Source organism: Squalius cephalus (assembly GCF_949319135.1).
Source record: "Squalius cephalus genome assembly, chromosome: 12".
Classification (NCBI taxonomy): Eukaryota; Metazoa; Chordata; class Actinopteri; order Cypriniformes; family Leuciscidae; genus Squalius; species Squalius cephalus.
In genome coordinates this window covers 33,582,447-33,602,187 of record NC_137133.1, presented here as the reverse complement: position 1 = coordinate 33,602,187, position 19,741 = coordinate 33,582,447, and the positions used below count along the sequence as shown (strand labels likewise).

At 37.8% G+C, this 19,741-nt stretch overlaps 3 protein-coding genes across 5 annotated transcripts; 2 read left to right on the top strand and 1 right to left on the bottom strand.

Annotated features, from left to right (window-relative positions):
* Nucleotides 1–280: 280 nt before the first annotated feature.
* LOC307168231 (protein c-Fos) lies at nucleotides 281–16,231 on the bottom strand. 3 transcript variants are annotated; one of them, XM_079887961.1, is made up of 5 exons: nucleotides 16,190–16,231; nucleotides 2,968–3,076; nucleotides 2,589–2,801; nucleotides 1,627–1,734; nucleotides 281–1,535 (listed from the first exon to the last, which is right to left on the bottom strand). In XM_079887961.1, exons 1-5 carry the CDS (start codon nucleotides 16,225–16,227, stop codon nucleotides 924–926), a joined length of 1,080 nt encoding a protein of 359 aa, XP_079744087.1. In that variant the 5' UTR covers nucleotides 16,228–16,231; the 3' UTR covers nucleotides 281–923. The 3 variants fall into 3 exon arrangements, with proteins under 3 accessions (XP_079744087.1, XP_079744088.1, XP_079744089.1); XM_079887962.1 differs by having other exon boundaries at nucleotides 2,589–2,798; XM_079887963.1 differs by lacking the exon at nucleotides 16,190–16,231 and adding an exon at nucleotides 4,066–4,189.
* fosab (v-fos FBJ murine osteosarcoma viral oncogene homolog Ab) lies at nucleotides 5,516–8,479 on the top strand. Its single transcript, XM_079887964.1, has 4 exons — nucleotides 5,516–6,456; nucleotides 6,838–7,041; nucleotides 7,155–7,262; nucleotides 7,356–8,479. The coding sequence occupies exons 1-4, from the start codon at nucleotides 6,361–6,363 to the stop codon at nucleotides 7,983–7,985; spliced, it is 1,038 nt and encodes a 345-aa protein (XP_079744090.1). The 5' UTR covers nucleotides 5,516–6,360; the 3' UTR covers nucleotides 7,986–8,479.
* Nucleotides 14,276–18,421, top strand: tmed10 (transmembrane p24 trafficking protein 10). Its single transcript, XM_079887965.1, has 5 exons — nucleotides 14,276–14,544; nucleotides 15,186–15,306; nucleotides 15,523–15,596; nucleotides 16,251–16,377; nucleotides 17,175–18,421. Exons 1-5 carry the CDS (start codon nucleotides 14,359–14,361, stop codon nucleotides 17,294–17,296), a joined length of 630 nt encoding a protein of 209 aa, XP_079744091.1. The 5' UTR covers nucleotides 14,276–14,358; the 3' UTR covers nucleotides 17,297–18,421.
* Nucleotides 18,422–19,741: the final 1,320 nt, after the last annotated feature.

Sequence of the window (19,741 nt, the reverse complement as noted above, 5' to 3'; positions counted from 1 at the left end):
CTACAACCTCTGTATCGACAAATCGATGCGGGTTGATCTCGTTGCACAGAAACCTTAGAAAGAAATGGATCACGAAACTCGGTGAAAGGATCGTGTGCACATGATAGAGACGGATGAATGTTATTCTTTGTCGAAACGATTTTCCTCGCAGACATTGCATGTAAATGAAAGAATGTGCTTGAATGGGAGGCTTTAAATTCTGCCTTTTTTTTTTACCCAAAAGAGAAGAGAAGCCTCACTCTGATAAATACATAATAATAAAAACTTCTACACGTTTCCTAATTGTAATATCAATTCTTTGTTTATTGGAAACATGCCAGACAACAGAAAAGGAAGCAGGAAGAACAAATAAAAATGCATAATGAATTATTTATTTTTTTGCCATCATGGTCAGAATTACATTTTTTGACAATACCAAAAAAACAGTTAGTCACAGACTTAGGCACGGTGTAACAGACTGCACTGTACATCACCACATCAACTGATACAGTTACATGTACCTACTGGTACAAAAGTGCATGAAAGCATGTCTTTCACAGGATGAACAACATACTCAACAATGTCAACATCTGGAAGAAACAAACAGTGACTTCACTGGATGTAAAGATCACATTACATCTACTGCACAGCATCCACTATATATTTTTGTAAATGTTGAACATGTCAGACTCATTTATGAAAGCATTTTTCCGAGGGGGTTTTCGGTTCATCAACAGAATATTTCACACCCTTCTTCCTCTGAATATTTTGCTCTTAAAAATAAAGGTTCTTTATATGGTTCCATCAAGAACCTTTAACATCCACGGAGCCTTTCAATTGCACAAAAAGTTCATTAGATCATTCACGTTCTACACACTCTTTGGGGAACTAAAAAAGTTCAGTTATGGCATCACTGGGAAAACCACCTTTGGGAACTTTTATGTTTAAGAGCGATGTGCCAGAACTTTGGCTGCATTAGGTTTGCCCTCTTTGCCAGTGTCATGCTTCTCCTCATCTGCATCGCTGAAGCTGAAGACGGGCACGGCGTTGTTGCTGCTACAGGTTGGGCTGCATGTAGGCGAGCTGAGAGGTTCTAACCCTCCACCCATTGACATGTACAGGGTTTCCCATTCGCTCAGGCCCAGAGAGCTGGTGAGGTCGATATCTGGCACTAACAGATCCATGTCATCGCCGCTGTCCATCACGTTGCTAATGTCTTCCATGGACACATCCCTCATGTCGATGTACGGTTCCACCTCAGCGGCGCCCAGTTCGGCGCTGGAGCACAGGAGGACGTCCGAGTCCCCGGAGATGGCAGTGCTGGTGGGGTCGAGCTGCTGAGGGGAGCCGGGCACCTGTTCTGGGGATGCGGTGGGACCTTGAGTGTGCTCGTCCTGGGCTTGGGTTTGATCCTCGGTCTCCGCCTCCCTCTCCTCCGCGAGTTTACAGTGGGGTTTGTGAGCAGAAAGGATGAGTTCGAGTCGTTCTTTCTCCTTTAACAGATTGGCGATCTCAGACTGCAGAGCTGCTTTGTCCTCCTCGAGACTGTCGGTTTCCTGGACATATGCAGATTATAGTCATGTATCGTGCACAAAGTCATGTTTTTGGACGAATAAGAGTGTCGATTATGGGGATTTGTAAACTTACAGCTTGGAGACTGTTGGTTAGTTCTTGCCTACGATTTCGACACTTGGCGGCTGCGAGTTTATTCCTCTCTCTTCTGATCCTCTTCCTCTCCTCTTCCTCTGGAGAAAGCTGAAATGAAGAAACACATTCACTTGTGTGTGTGTGTGTATATATCATCGCTAAATGCATATTTTAAATTAGTGACTCTATATTTGAAGAGTTCAGATGCAAAAGCCTCTAAGTGCCATCTGAAATTTTCTTCTAGAATGATCATTTTTATCAAGCTCGTATATTTAAGTTCAGTAATTTCACTTAAATGACAATTAATAGGTAATTTTCATTGCCATCTAAGTGAAATTATTGAATTTAAATATACGAGCTTGATAAAAATGATCATTCTAGAAGAAAATTTCAGATGGCACTTAGAGGCTTTTGCAGCTGAACTCTTCATTTATTTAACTGTGGTTGATATAAACATAATTGAGTGACAGCTAATGTACAAAAATGACTTAAATTCATGCATATATTAAACAAATTTTACCTAAAATTTACTACACTCTTAAAAAATAAAGGTTCCAATAGCAGGGTTTTGCAGCGATAATAATAAATATTATTCAATATATAATATTTATTCAAATAATATTCAATTTTAGGAACCTTTAAGAGAACAATTCGTAAAAGAAACAATTTTTTCCCCTTAGTGTTCTCATTCCATCTGAATGACTTTTTCCACTATAAAGAATCTTTTGTGCGATGGAAAGGTTCCATGGATTTTAAAGGTTCTTCATGAAGATGCCAGTAAAAAATCTTTATTTTTAAGAGTGTATAAAATTTAAAACAGGGAATTATCCTGGCCACGGATGTAAATACATGTTGAAGTGCTTTCTACAGTCAGTTGAATGTGGAATTCTCCAGAAAGCCCATGCATTAAACACATATCAAATATAGGCTATAACTTAGCAAAAAAAAACACATGTATTTACCTGATCTTTCGCCCCCTTTCTCCGACCAGTGAAGGTCTTTCGAGCTGGTTTGGCATCTGTGGAGTGAGATGAGCTCTGTGGTTTCTCGTGTCTGCAGGGTGACACTGAAGAGATGTCAGTCGACAGGACCATCCACTTGAGATCTGGAGCTGAAGCTACAGCAGTGACCGTTGGAACAAAGGGAGCATCAGCATCCTTCAGAATACCTGTCTTCTGAGAAGGAGCATGAAAATGTGTTCATTATGTATTGTTCATAGCAAAACTGCATTTAATACAAATATTGGTTGTATTCAGGAAATATCAGATGATCACAAAAGCATACATCAGTAATCACATATTCCATTTAGATTACATTCTAGGTAAACATGCAATTGATTACCTGCGTATCCTTCATCTCAGCAGCTGATGTGTGCAGCAGCTGTTCTGCAGACACCTGAGAAACACTCGCGGTTTTAGGCATCACTTCTGCCAGATCGCTACAGGAGATGCTGGGAACCAGATCAATATGTGACTAATGTCAACAAATGCTATTCTGCAGGGTTTTTTTTATATTTAAAAAAAAAATCTAGATTGAGGTTACTACGCTAGGAGGCACCAGCCATCCGCGCTGCTCGTCTTTATAGTGAGGCAGATTTTTATGAATGAAATCTGTGAGACTGTACCACTGATCCGGAGGGGAGACGGTTAAGCACGAGCCAAATATATATACGGCATTTCATAAATATTCCTGGGACAAAATGGTGCTCATTTTAACTCAAAATTTTATGCATTCACTTAAAGTGCCTAATACGTAAACTTAGGTTATTTTAGTTAAGTTATAGGCTAACGCTGCAGCTTTCACATGAATGAACAAGATACGTCATTTTACGTGCCTAGTTTGCAGTCTGTCTTTTGCATCCCTCTGTGAGGTTACGATTTACGATTAATATTTTAAAAATATGGTTCATCTGCAGGTGCGTGATTGTCTCACGAGGGATATTATTATGCATTTGCCATTATCAAAGTATGCAAAATGACAAGAATTAAACAACTGAAATAATTGTTGCGATACTTCAACCGCGCCCTTTCTATTAAAAACTGTGATTTTTCGTATCCCTTGTCAATTAGAATGATGGATCTCCCACTCAAAGCGCTCCAGCAACAACCCTGTCGCTAATGTGAGCAGCCAATCAGAGAGCAGCGTGTCATGACCATATTTGGCACATCCGGTGTGGAGCCTCTAGCTGCAGCGTTACTGCGGCACAGCCTATTTTTATCATATCACATTTAATTCAATGACATTCTTATGACGACATATTCGCCAAGCACCCAAAATATCTAAGTATTTTTTTCATGAAAGTTGGCTATTTCATAACGGTCTGCTGACAGATATGATTATGTCTGCTATGAAGGATATGCACAAACAATAAATCAAAGGCTTTCTATGCTTTAATGAACACTTGAACTGGAAGAAAACACCGTTGTTCTTCTCCATAACCTGTGTGAAAATCTCTATTCATAGCTCAGATGAGGTAACCCTGCTCTCGGAGGGCGCGTGACTGGGGCCTCCCTTCTGTCCACAGTCCAAGAGTTTCCCGGCAGATCCGCCCCTGGTTTCTGATCTGTGAGGCTCATGAAAGGAACAGCTATAGGGTCATTTGCAGGAGGCTCATTACACAATATAAACAGCATTCAACAACGCAAACCTATCGCCAACATTTTAAAAGTATTATTTTTAAATGAATAATTGAATAAGAATATTATTTTGAAAATAAATTCCAGTAACTATATTATTATTTTTATTCTTTCCCTATGAGTATGGGTTGCTAACTCATAATGACATCCTCATATTTAGAATATTCTTCAAGGACATTTAAGTGTTTTCTAAGTGCCCCCCCCCCCCCCAGCACATTTTCTTATGTGTTTGTCACAAGATGATCTTAAATAATCACTGCATGAGTTTTGTATGGTAAATAATTGATTATTTAAAACCAGATATGTGTAAAGATATCAGCAATAAAGTGTCTAAAAACACATTGTGGTCTCATGACCTTGCGCACAAGGCTATTGCATTTATATAGAAAGGCTAAATAAAATAAACTGTAAAATCTTGTTAAAGGTAGTAGTTATATAAACATATGTGAAGATTAAAAAAAAAAATCAGGTTGAGATGGCACAATGAAATTTCTCATTCTTACTTTAAAAATAGCTATATATGTGGAATGACCCTGGAGCCAGTACATCTTTGTAAATGCATAAATAAATCTAAATAAATGCATATTTCCAGTAAAATAAAGGTTGTATTTTTGTTTTTCAAATAATTATATTTATTTACTGTTAATATTGATGGAAGACTTTCGTTGCTGAAAGGCGAAACATTTGCAGAGGCTCGGCTCGGGTGACAGTGACGTCAGTGGGAGGGGCGTTGCTTAGACAACGAGGAACTTCAAACAAAACACGAACGCAGAAGTGGAGCAGTAGGATGACATCACATGGGAACGCTGATAGAGCTGTTTTCGTTTGTTAATCAATAAACTACCGTCAGTCATGTTTACCGTAGCCAATGGCAGAACATTAATAAAACAAGACTAAACACGAGCAATTTATAAGCAATCCAAGCATTAGAAATTGAGTGGCCTCATTGCTTTTATTTTAAACACAATATAGAATACATTATTAATAATAATAATAATAATAATAATAATTATATATATATATATATATATATATATATATATATATATATATATATATATATATATATATATATATAATAATAATAATAGTAACAACATATAACGTAGCCTAATGTGCACATATTAAATGTAGTTTAAATGTAATCACGTTTTAAAAAAAAGTTTGAAATCTTACATCACGTGATTGTTTATTAGTCCAGTGATGCAATACACAGAGCTAAGAGATTAACTCAGCATTTTATTAAAGGAATCCCTCAGTAAAGGTGCGAAGGCAGGTTACAATGGAAATATGTTACTCCTCCGTCATTGGTGTGACACGCCTTTCATTGCGGAAAGGTACGAACACAACCCGAGGCAATGAATGTTTCGAGGAAAGTATGAGATTTAACAACATTGAGTGTCTAGTAAGCATAGTGTATTTTGAACTTGTATTTCAGGGTTTGGATCATATAGCCTAGTTTTTAAAATGTCATGTCATTATAATATAAATTATATTTATAAAACAGGCTACAATAATACGGTGACATTAGAACTGATAATACAATTCAAAATGGTTGTAAACTGAGTAGTTAAAAAGTTGTTTTTAAAACAATTGAAGTGTTCTCGAAGTATCTTTACATAATGCTGTAGCTTCACTGCACAGAGTGTTTCCCATCAGCGCTCCGCCTCTTCAGGATGCATTCCATATAAGGTAAATGACGTCGTGGGATACCCTACTATGGAACGTCATGGATTCCACTCCGTTTTCACTCAGAATGTTCTTCTACGAACGTTTTTGCAAACCTTTTGTAACGTATTAAGCTTATAAGTGTTTATTAATTACGTATCGATCATGTAATCAGCAAAATGCTTTCCCCGAGACGTGTTTTTCTAACGGTCTCTATGCAACCACTGAGACTGTGAGTCCGACGCAACGCCCTCTCTCTGACGTCAGTCGAAGCCTCCCTCATATAAACCCCGCAGAGCTGAGAGCGGCAGTCAAACTTTGGATACCGAGAGCAGACGAACAGGGAACTAACAAACCGAGGCTCTTAAACCGTTCTAACTTTCTGGATATATTCGCGCTGGATAGTTCTTGCTTCTCGACTTTTGACAGGATGATGTTTACCAGCCTTAACGCGGACTGCGACGCGTCTTCCCGGTGCAGCACGGCGTCGCCGAGCGGCGAGAGCGTCGCTTATTACCAGACTCAGGTACATATTTGACAGTTATCATTATTGAATTCACTAATGTAGAATTATTCAGTCTTAAAGGATGATTTATTTGTAGTTTGTTTATGTATCTCAAGTATTTAAATTATATTATAGCAATAAAAAAACTAGTCTACACTCTAAAAAAAATGCTGGGTTGTTTCAACGGTCAAGTATGGACAAACCCAACCGTTGGGTTTAAAAATGTAATTTAAAATGTTAACCCAACGGTTGGGTTTGTCAATATTTGACAGTTGAAACAACCCAGCATTTTTTTTTAGAGTGTAATAAACATAAACTAAATAAATTAGTTGGGTAATATATGTTAAATCAATCATTTATAATATCTGCCATATATTAAATGATTTCTTATTTACATTTTAGGATTTCACAGACCTGAGTGTCTCAAGTGCCTCTTTCGTGCCAACTGTCACTGCGATCTCTTCTTGCCCGGACCTGCAGTGGATGGTTCAGCCCATGATTTCATCTGTGGCGCCCTCCAACGGCGGAGCACGACCTTACAACCCGAACCCTAACCCCAAAATGAGGGTCACTGGACCAAAGTCCAACAAGAGAGCCCGAGAACAGGTAAATAATGCACTGACTTTGTTTTTAGGGATCGATCAGCCAGTGCACCTACATGTGTGAATCAGTTTGCTTTGAGTTCAGAAAGTAAAATGTCCATGTTATTGCTTCCACAGCTTTCTCCAGAGGAGGAAGAAAAGAAAAGAGTCCGCCGGGAAAGAAATAAGATGGCTGCCGCAAAATGCCGCAACCGCAGACGAGAGCTCACTGACACGCTGCAATCTGTAAGTATTTCGCAGATCTTTGTGGAAACGCTTCATTTACGCAACACATTGAAAGTCTAGTGTCTGACGTTATTTGATTCTTGTCTGTAACAGGAAACTGACATACTTGAGGATGAGAAATCTGCTCTTCAAAACGACATCGCCAACCTGCTCAAAGAAAAGGAGAGGTTAGAGTTCATCCTCGCTGCACACAAACCCATCTGCAAGATCCCCGGAGACATGGACATCAGCTTCCCGGAGCCGTCCGTCTCACCCATCACCTCCCATTCGGTCCCTGAGATCCACAGCGTCACTACCTCAGTAGTTTCCACAGCAAGCGCACCGGTTACAACCTCTTCCAGCAGCTCGCTGTTTTCCAGCACCGACAGCTTCAGCTCCACGGTGAGGATCTCAGACCTGGACCCCACCTTGGAAGAGTCTCTGGAGCTCCTGGCCAAAGTTGAGCTGGAAACGGCTCGCTCTGTCCCAGATGGGGACCTGTCGAGCTCCATGTACACTCAGGACTGGGAGCCGCTCTACACGTCCGCTAACAGCGACCTGGAGCCCCTTTGCACACCCGTCGTCACCTGCACTCCGGCCTGCACCACCTACACGTCTTCCTTCATGTTCACCTACCCCGAAAACGACATCTTCCCCAGCTGTGGGCCGGTGCACCGGAGGGGGAGCAGCAGCAACGACCAGTCCTCCAACTCCTTGAATTCCCCGACCCTCCTCACTCTTTGAGAACTCACTATAGACACTTAGAATTTATATTTCTGTCACACAACTTGATATGAAAAGACATTGCAGGGCTATGGAACTGACTCTATCAAGCAATCATGATTGCTTCCTATATTTATCTGAACCATATATGCCTGCCAAATGTAGCAAGATAAGCATGGATCAACTGAATTTTGTTTTTTTGCATTAATGATCTGGTTATTATTGTTAATATAGTTTTTTTGAGTTTACTGGTGCTAGATTTCAATTGTTGTATTAGTGTGTTCTAAGCAATAGAGAACTAATATGTTTTGACTTCACGGTTGATTTCTGAATGTGTGAATTTCATTTACTCAAATGTGTGCTGCCTAACCATTGCATTAAATGGTCTGACGTCCAAGTATGAAGTTTTCTGTGAAAACGTAGTCTCTTTAATTTATGGGATTTTTATTTTTGTACTGAATTGTGAACTTGCGAATTGTTTGCAAAACTAGAAACAATAAATATTAAATGTATACAAAAAAGGATTTGCTTGTGTGAATGTGAGATACTTTTATCGCAGACAAAATGTTTCAACTGCGCTACGGTACAAACATTTGGAGTTAGTAAGATTTCATATATTTTGTTTTAAAGAAATATAATGCTTTTATCCAGCAAGGATTGATGACAAGTGACAGTATCATGTACTTATTTAACTGGTTTCAAAATTCAACTTTGCATCACATGAATACATTACATTTAAATATATATCTAAATAGAAAACAGATATTTAAATGGCTATATTTCACAATATTACTGATTTTACTTCAATTTTATTTTTGATCAAATAAATGCGAGCATAAGAGACTTCTTTCTATAACATAAAAAGATTGTCCTGACCTCAAACCTTTGAACAGTAGTGTATGTCTGTCAGACTAGTATCACAATCTTTTCATAATCATACTTTGTCCAAATATTGAGCTACGCCCTTCGAACCACACCTTAATGGTGAATGGGCATCAAGATAAATCATTTCCTATTAATGTTTAACTGTATCGAGTTGCGTCAGGAGAATCAGGATCATGCTCATGTACAACAAAAAGCTCAATATGACAAAAAGGCCAAATTCACCACGTACGAATGTTTAACTTTTGTGTTCTGCTCTGGTTCAGACGCAAGTAGTGCTGATAAACATCAAATCAGTTCATCTGAATAATTCCTAAATGTCTCAAGACTCATTGAAACCCATAACCAGAGCCCATTACGATTAGTTTGCATTATATTATCTACTAGCCCAAAGTAATTGCAGCGGAAATGATGTTGTTCATGTGCGTAAGAGACAGTGACGCAATCACGCCATTATACAGAGGTCACTTCCTTCCCCTTTCACACTTATCGCGGTTGCACACTTAACAAAACGTGACTGTGACCTCAAGAACACAAGGACCTTCTTCCTTTTCTATGAGCTGTATGCTTTTTATGCTGACTTATCTCATCATTAAGTTAGTGGCTATTAAAATCATACTTTTTAATAGCCACATTTTTTAAATAGCTACATTTTTACATTTGTTATCAAACAAGTATTCATTACTTCCATGAGCTCATTGTTTCTGCCTTAAAAAATCACATTTTTATGTATTTCTGAAATACATAACTTCACTCTATCACTCTAAATTGTAATGTGGACTCGTGCATTTTCTGTAAAGCTGCTTGGAAATGATGTGTATTGTGAAAAGCGCTATAAAAATAAACGTGAATTGAATTGAATATTAAAAAAGAGGGACAGAGAGATGCTGACAGAACAAAATTTAGTCAGCAAAAGACTAAATAAACGTTAAACATTGGTAAAGCTCAAAACTATACTGCTTTGTATCTCCAGCAGCAGACACAGACGGTCAGAGAGATTGTGGCCCTGACGTGAAATCACGTAGCATGTAATAATTCCCTGTCTATTAATACAATCGGCAGACCCCAGAGAGAGGCAGAGACAGAAATAGCAGGTGCGCTGCTTCACCATCAGCATCAACAGCAGTAAAATTAGACCACGGTGACGCCGACCTGCGTCGATGCTGCAGCCCAGGGGAGGGAGCAGACAGGCAACGTACGCTGGAGAAAAAAGCAGGAGAAAAGGGAAAAAAAGCAGAGAGAATCCAGGCTAAAGATAGACCATAATGCACTGCTCCCTCCCCTCACTGATGAAGACACACAGTTGGATCGCCGCCATTTTCTATATCATCTGGTGGATAATCACCAAACTAAGGCTCATTCAGATTGGCAGTTTTTTAGATACAGACACATTTATGAATGTATACAGCTGCTATAGAGTCTCCACTACTAGGACAAGATTGATAGTTAGAAAAATGTCACACTGATTTTACAGTATACAACCCTTCACCCAGAGATCATCTACAGTAATAAATATGAGCCGCTGTCTGTATATTGCATGACATCACACTTGTGAATAAACTTAGGTCCACAAAGGCTTGGCTTTAAAGCAAGGACCTATTTAGCTGAATTTCAATATGTTCAAGTTCAAGTTTGTTTATTTCTAGAGCACATTTACTACCGGCTTTTGGCCGACCAAAGTGCTGTACAATAATCACAACACAATACACATTGAACCAACAACATCACTATCGTCAATCAGAATATGAATGTAATTCTCCAGATGAATGCAGATTTGACTGATTGTTCAGATCTTTAAATCGCTGATGTTGTGTCAATGGCAAAACCTCTCTCAAGGAGACCAAAAATAAAGTGCAACATTGTAAATTTCAAGGGTAATTTCAGATTCAGCTGAATGACTTTCTGATAAACTGATTATCAGGGGTATTTATATGAGGGAATTGTTCTAGACAGTGTGATGACATTCATTAATGGAAAACAATAAATCTAAACAATTATGGATTTTACATATAAAATCAACAAATAAAAAAGTAGCTGTTAATAATGCACAGGGGTTAAGAAGATACCATAACCAGTGGTGGTAGTAACTGATTAGATGTAATCTGAAAGTACTTGTAATTGGATTATATTATGTTTTAAAATACTCGTAATCAGACTGCAGTTACTTTTTTATTGATTACATTATTTTATTGAAAACATTTGGTAACTAAATAGAATTTTATGAAGTTTAGTGACAACATGTTACAATGTTTACATTGTACAATGACTGGTAGGATACAGTTTTTATTATTGCTTGACAAAAATTTCAAGATTTCAATTCCATTCTTGTGATTTGATTCCGATTTTGATTCAATATTGACTAATTTGTCTACATGTTTATTTTAAATTTTATTTAAAAAAATAATCTCACCTAATGCTGTAAACATAGAGGGCCCAATCTGCTGGTATTATTAAAGGTTAAAAATAACAAATTAAATTAAATATAATGTAGTTTTTGTTGTAATAACAATTATTTAATGACATAAGTAAAAATATAATAAATATGTAATATATATAGTGCTCAGCAAAATCTCCTCTCAAGCTATTTTTTCTATTCAGTTAACATGCTATGGTCATTAAATGGCTTTCCTGAGGTAAATGTAGCGTTATGTGACGTAATTGTTCTCCTGCTGTTATATTGACCTCTTTCCGCTGTTGAAAAACACTAATTGGTCGATATTATGTATACTTTCGGTAAGTTGTACTGCATCTTTAAATAAAAAAAGTAACAGATAATCGGTTCACGTGCACTTGAACTGAGGCGCTCAGCGATCTGTCAGGGCACATTTACAAGCGCCAAACGTATTTTTGTCTGAATTTCGTAATAAAATTGACGGAATCTAAGAGCTGAGAATTAGTTTAATATTAAAAGTACCTCTTTGCAATTTTTCTGTGCGTGAGAAAATGGATGTGTGGCGTGAGAGCGTGTGAAAAGTGTCAATTGCGTGAGTCTCACGCTCAATGCGTGAGAGTTGGCAGCCCTGTGTAGTTAGTGTGTAATGTTGCTGTTTGAGCATAAACAACATCTGCAAAGTTACAACGCTCAAAGTTCAAAGCAAAGGAAGATATTTTCTTTTAAAGAAATTGCTTTTTAAGGACTACAACAAACGGCTGGTAGGGACTACACGACATTCCTCCCGGGTTAGTGACATCACCAACCCTAGAATTTACATAAACCCCGCCCCCTGAACACGATTTATAGATTATCAAGACAGAATATGTTAATCAATGACTAGAAGATAACTACACATAAGCTACATAAATTCATCAACTAACCATTCAGAAATGTTGTCTACATGTTGTCACTTCTTCTTGAGTCTCTCCATCTTTCTGACTTCGGTTTGAACATAAAAGGTTAAAGTTTTTGAAATTTTCAGTGGATGTCTGTGTGAGGTAAAAGCAAAGGAGCTCTTGTAGCTCCGCCCCCTGTGCCGGGAGCAGCAGCTCATTCGCATTTAAAGGAACAGACACAAAACGGTGCGTTTCTGCTCACCCTCAAAAAGTGACAACTTTAACATGTTATATAAAAATATCTGTGGGGTATTTTGAGCTAAAACTTCACTTACACACTCTGGGGACATCAAAGACTTACTTTACATCTTGTGAAAAGGGCATTATACCGCCCCTTTAAAGACCCACTGAAGTGCCTTGAAACACACAATATTATTCAGTGTGTAAACAACTTCCTCTGAAGCAGGAAGACAGGCGGAGACATATCGATCAGCTCCTCCCCTAGCCAAAATAGCCAATAGCGTTTTGTTTATATCACAGCTTGGCCAAAGCCATTGAGCTCGGTAAAGCCGCAGTTACCTCCTAATCTAACCCTTTCTTCTCATAATATCCTCCATATCGCTTTAAAAAAGAGCATTCTGCGCAGAATTCAAATGGGTCCAATACGTTTTGTGGTCTGCGTCGAACTATCTGCTATTGTGTTTTTGGACCAAAGCAGACTGTTCGCGTGACACTAACGTGAAACCAGATTTCATTCCCTCTAATTGAAAGCACATTTACACTGTCTGAATCGTTCCCTATCCCCTATATAGTGCACATGTAGAAAACAGCAAAAGTGTGAACAAGTGACCGATTTCGGCTGCAGCTTCAGCATATTTATAATGTAGGGGGTGGAGCTTCAGATTCTAGAGAGCATTTGATTGGACAGAACATGTGATGTAAAAAGCTGAAATCATGAGACATGACGCTTGATGTTATCATTGATATTGGCAGAAGTGAGACACTGTAAGTTTTGAATGCTTATATCTTCTAAATGCGAATTTTGTCATTGTTTTGGAGCACACTAGCTTATAGATAACACAACAGTAAGGCTAACATAGAATACATTTTTTATGGAAAATATTCATAAAAGGACTTCACATGAGCATTATTTTGTCCGCCAAAATTGAATTTGTTTCATTTTGTCACATACGAGGGTATTTTGAGTCCGTGCAAATTTCAGACCTTGCGTCAGAATGCATAACATATCTCAAAAAGTAAAAGAACAAACATTTTGTATACAGGATATGTGCAACGTTTTTTTTTTTTTTTTTTTTTTTTTAGTTTTTTTTTTTTTTTTTAATTAGACAGAACGCACAAAATTTACAACAATAACTGGCTAAGTCAAAATGCACAAAAATACAATTTCTAACAGGAAACGGAGCACGCAAAATAATATACAACTTAGGAAGAGGAAATTAAACAAGTAAAAAAAAAAAAAAAAAGCAATAAATAAAATGACAAAGGAAAATAAAATAAAAACAGTTTAAGGGGTTTCAATTAATTTTAAGGCATCGATAAGATTAAGAAGTTTTTTTGCTGTTTTCTTCTTCATGAACAACAGGGACTTGTAGTACAATGCAAATTGTCTTTTGAAGACAGAAAAAAGAGGCTGTGTTTTTATCCATTTACATTTGTGGATGAAAAATTTACCTGAGATAATTAAAGTGTTTAGAAGCAGTTCACAGTTTTTGTCCTTCAATATAATTCCAAATGTGATATTATCCCTGGTGAAACTGGAGAGATCCTGGAGATAAGGCTCCAGCCAATCATACATGTCACACCAAAAAGTGTTACTATAAGGGCAAAAGAAAAACAAATGATCCGTGGTCTCTATTTCCTCATCACAAAATATACAGTTGGTTAGATCAAAGTTAAATCTACGTGAGAGGAGCTCTCTTGAAGGATAAATGTCATTCATGACTTTGAAGTGAAGCTCTTTAACTTTTGGTGATAAAGGTAACTTTAAAAAATATGTGCGCAGTTTCTTCAGAGAAGAATGATTGAAGATAAGAGAAGCTGCATTTCGAGGATATGTGCAACGTGTTCTAGCGACGTCTGCGCTACTCCCCTGCATCTCCACGAGCTGGCGCTCTCGACACACAGAGAATCGCAGAGGCAGTGCGCGTGCGCGGAGTGAGGAGTGCGCAGGCGCAGTGCGCAGCTCGACCCGGGCCTGCAGTAGTGGAGCGATCAGCTCGTCATGGCGCGGTTCCGTGTGCTTTCGCTCTCTATCTCGCTGTTGTTTGTGGTTCAGTCCGTCGTGTCGATCTCATTTTACCTGCCGGTGCGCAGCAGAAAGTGTTTGCGGGAGGAGATCCATAAAGACGTGCTCGTTACCGGAGAATACGAGATCAGCGAGCAGCCGAACACGAAAACCAACCTGAAGGTGACGTCACTCGACACATATACAGGATTAACGATTATAACTAGTCACTCAAACAATCGTTACACTTATAATCAACTATTACATTACGTTTGACTGGAGTTTTCAGTTAATTTGTGATGACTGTAACGGTTCCTGTGAGTTTAAACTCAAGGCCTTATCTTAGTGCTACATGGCGCTTCCTGGTTGGACGGTGATTTAATGATTTAATTAACTTCGTTTTTAAGCTGGTTAAATACATCAAAACACATGTGTAAATGGTATTTTGCCTTTATTCAGCAATATAAAGTGGGTAAAGAATAAATGCGGATGTAGTTTTTGTGTTTTCCTTCGGATCTCATTCACTCTAGTTATAACACGTCAGTCTTACGTCCATACTCACATGGACATATGTATTAAGTATATATAATATGTATTAAAGCTTATAATATACATATATCAGTGTAAGAAGATTTAACTAAACATTATTGATCAGTGCTGCATTCATTAATCATTTAATTATGATAATAACATATTGGTTACCTTTCTGGCCTTTATAATGCCTTTTGATCTTACATAATAATAACTGTATAACGTTAGATGTTTCATATATATTTGTCTGCTGTTTGACTTTTACTGAATATCGAATGTTGTAACCCTGTTAGATCACAGACTCCTCTGGACACATCCTCTATGTGAAAGAAGATGCAACCAAGGGCAAGTTTGCCTTCACCACAGAAGACTACGACATGTTTGAGGTGTGCTTCGAGAGCAAGTCACCTATGGGTGAGTGTTTCACACATCCTCACACTTCTCCAACTGATGCTTTTGATAAAACCATAGGTCCTTGGCTGACCTGTGGTCAGCTTAAAGTGATATTTACTGTTATTACTATGGGAAACCTATGTAACAGGGACACTGTAAAATAAAGTGTTACCAAAATCGGATTCTGAATCAGCACTGATATGCTGTATGAATTCAGAATTGATGTCTTTGTTTTAGGAACTGGAAGAGTTCCTGACCAACAGATCAACTTGGACATGAAGCACGGTGTTGAGGCCAAAAATTATGAAGAGGTTTGTTTGCTTTGTTTTCTCATGCTTAACATGAGCTTGTTATTTTATATCATTTGTCGATTTCAAAATTCTAGATTACACTGCCATTCAAAAGTTTAGGGTCAGTAAGATTTTTTTTAATGTTTTTGGATTAAGTCTCTTCTGCTCACCAAGGCTGCATTTATTTGATCAAAAATACAGTAAAACGGTAATATTGTGAATTACTACAGTTTAAAAGGGATGTTTTTACATTTTAATAGTTTTTGAAATGTAGGCTAAATCATTCCTGTGATCAAAGCTGAATTTTCAACATCATTACTTCAGTCTTCAGTGTCACATGATCCTTATTTATCCTTTACTTTAAGCAAAATTGGAATATTGCTTAGAACATTTGGGAATGAACTCTAATACATTTTTCAATATAGAAAGTTCAAAAGAACAGCATTTATTTGAAATAGAAATGTTTTGTAACATTATAAATGTCCTTACTGTCACACTTGATTAATTTAATGCATCCTTGCAGAATAAAAATATTAATTTATTTATTTAATTTATTTTGACCCCAAACTTTTGAACACTAGTGCACATTGTATTTGGAGAGTATCTACACCTACTTTTGCTGGCAGATTTGTAGCTGTTGTTTTGAAGTCATCCTGATTGTGCCACTTTGTTCAGATTGCCAAGGTAGAGAAACTGAAGCCCCTGGAGGTGGAGCTCCGTCGGCTGGAGGATCTTTCTGAGTCGATTGTCAATGACTTTGCCTACATGAAGAAGAGAGAGGAGGAGATGAGAGATACTAATGGTAAGAACTAACCCACTGAAGTTTCGTTCCAGCTCTTAAGCAAGATCGGATAAAAGGCCCTGTTTAAACCTGGTATTAAGATGCGTTTTGGTCAATCGAATCACAAGTGGACGAGGGAGACACATATCCTGGTGTTTTAATCCATCTCTTTTGTCCACTTTCAAACACTTCTGTCCTGATTTCTTCGAGGGGAGGGTCTATGGGTGGGTAAATGTATGGGCTTTCCAGATGTTTCGAAATAAGCTTGCGTAATTTATATATGAACACGACCGGAGAAAACAGAAAAACACACGGAGAGCATCAGCTTTAGTTTCTGCTCTGACATTCACAAGACCAGCCCGAACGCTGTGAGTGTGTGTTAGAAATCAGGAGTGGTGAGAGAACATTGAGCTTGGTACATTTTTTATCTTCAAACCAAACTTGGGTCTTCAGTCAACAAAGTTTAAAACCCGTCTTGCTAGAGCTCTTCCCTTAATGTTTGCGCATTAGATCAGTAGGCGGAGAGTAGATGGTCTTTTGTGGCTGTTTGAACACATTCGACCACATGAGCGTTTACACTACGAAAGCAATCCAGTCTAATGTCTTTTCAAATACCTCTGGAAGTGGTCAAAAGTGGACGAGCTCAAAACGTTTTACACCTGTATTATGTAGTGTCGTCCACTTGTGATCCGATCGACCAAAACGCATCTTAATACCAGGTGTAAACTGGGCCAAAGTGTCTTCTAAATGAACCAATATCGATGTGTATGCAGTATTTTGTGTGAGAATCGTTTCTGATGTCCTGTCGTGTTTTGCAGAGTCCACCAACACACGCGTGCTGTACTTCAGCATCTTCTCGATGTGCTGTCTGATCGGTCTGGCCACGTGGCAGGTCTTCTACCTGCGCCGTTTCTTCAAGGCCAAGAAGCTCATTGAGTAAAATCTGCCTGTGCAATCAGGGACCCAGAACTACTTCCTGACATCAGAACCTCCGGCCCCTGACATTTGCTTTGCCTCGGCGATCTGTTCTGGTCACCACAGGCGACCTGAAGTTTATCGGGAGTGGACGTGCATCAGGGAATTCTCTGGGGAAGCGGTTGATGCTTGACGGCCAAATTGTCTTTCAGTGCGTGTACATTTTTGATACAAGCTTGCTCAGTATCATTTGGAAAAAAACACCCAGTCTTTCAAATTTTGTTCTGATTATTTTTTGTTGTATTTATACTAAACGACAGCACAAGCCCCTATAACTGATAAAAGATGCGCTCCTGTGAGAGAAACTTTGCGGTCATCCTGTCGGTCATTGAATGTGTGTGTTATTAATTATCATTTGGAAGGATAGAATGATTGCGTCAGCCTTTAGTCACGAAGTTCTCATGAACTGATGCGTTTAGCTGTCTTTCAAACACAAGTAGGAAGACTTGTTTTGAAAATGCAAAGCCATTTTGTTAAAATGAAGTCCCACTCACTGCAAGTGAACTGAGCGAACGCACATCAGAGCTTCAAGCTGACGTTTACCATTCTGACGTTGAGAAATGTACTAATTTTCTTTTAAAGCAGTTTTATTTTGGGGGGCCAGAATCTCATTTTAGTTTGTTCATGGGAAAGCCTGAGTTCATCTGTAATTAAAGTCTTTATTTGTTGATTGTTTAGTAGTTAGTTTCTCCACAGACTGAATAAATGTTCAATCCAGCAGGACTCCTGCAGTGGGCTTGAGGTTAAAGGTGTGTAAATGCCATCATTGCTGCCCCATCAATTCTGCTGTCTTTAATGGTTTGATTTTGTAACAGGATCTACCCGTGATTGACAGATCAAACTAGACTTTTAGTTTTGGATTTTCTCTTCTTTTCAAATGCTTTTATGGAATAGTGGTTACACGCGTCCTGGGTGGAAGATTTGGATCAGATTTACTATTATTATTATTATTTGCTACCAGTGGTTTAATTCTTTGTTCCAGTGTTCAATCTTTTTCAGCAGCAATGTTTTTTCTTCAGATTAATTTTGGTGAAAGTGGATTTCAGAAATATAATTGGCTTGTCATTCAATAAAAATTGTTAGAAAATTATTTTGAGTGTTTGTCAGTTTCTGTCGAATGAAGTTGTGATGTAATCTCGGACTTGACGGTCATTATCATCTGAGAGAATCGGAACATCTTAAACTATAATAAACTATACAAATATTTGAAGTTTGTTAGACATTCATCTTATTATAACCAATATATTTACACATTTTGAATAAAGATGGGAAAATAGAGGCAATAAAACAATTTAATGATTAAAAGCAAAGTTCAGCGCATATATAATTACAGACATGCTGTATTTAGCCACATAACTTGACATGATAACATACAATGCCTTCTGCATAATATTTTAATAGGCTACTCGGTGGATACATTTGTGTGAAAAGATCATTATGAGATGATTAATATTAGGAGCAATAACATTGCACAAAACCTACTTAACCCTTTCACGCATAGTGGTCACTACAGTGGACAGCTATTAAAAAAGCATTTTCTTGAATTTGCACGGGTTTTTATGGCAAAGTTGCACATCAGCCTCTTCATTGGGCCCTGGTGCATCATCCTATAAATTGCAACCAAGTGGCAAGCCTTTGTGTTTCGATTTTTTCCCCCTCCAAACCAAGATGGCCAAGGGTCAGTCAGACATGCTCCGGAATATCCACCGATTCCTTCTATCCTAGGAGACTCTTGTAGGTAAAAAAAATATTGCAGCATAAAGCAATATCTAATGAGTCATATCACAGTAAAATTTTCCAAGTTTTGATTTTAGATTGAGAGAAAACTCTGATTAATCACATGTCCACTGTAGTGGACGTCATGCATCAATTGCTATATTTCAGCTACAATTCATAATTATAATGTGAATATTGCTTTTGAAACTTAAAAACTTAATATGCATTGACTTTTTCTACTGTAAATAAATGTATTTGTATTATTAGAATGTAATTTTCATTGACATCGAAAAAAGTCATGTGATTACATAATGTATGACACTTGTAATGCATTACTTTACTTGTTAGATCAAAAAGTAATCTGATTTCATAATGCATGTTATTGTAATGCGTTTCCTTACTCATAACATCAAAAAGTAATCTGATTATGTAATGCACGTTATTGTAATGCGTTTCTTTACTCATAACATCAAAAAGTAATCTGATTATGTAATGCATGTTACTTGTAATGCGTTTCTTTACTCATAACATCAAAAAGTAATCTGATTACGTAATGCATGTTACTTGTAATGCGTTTCTTTACTCATAACATCAAAAAGTAATCTGATTACGTAATGCATGTTACTTGTAATGCATTTCTTTACTCATAACATCAAAAAGTAATCTGATTACGTAATGCATGTTACTTGTAATG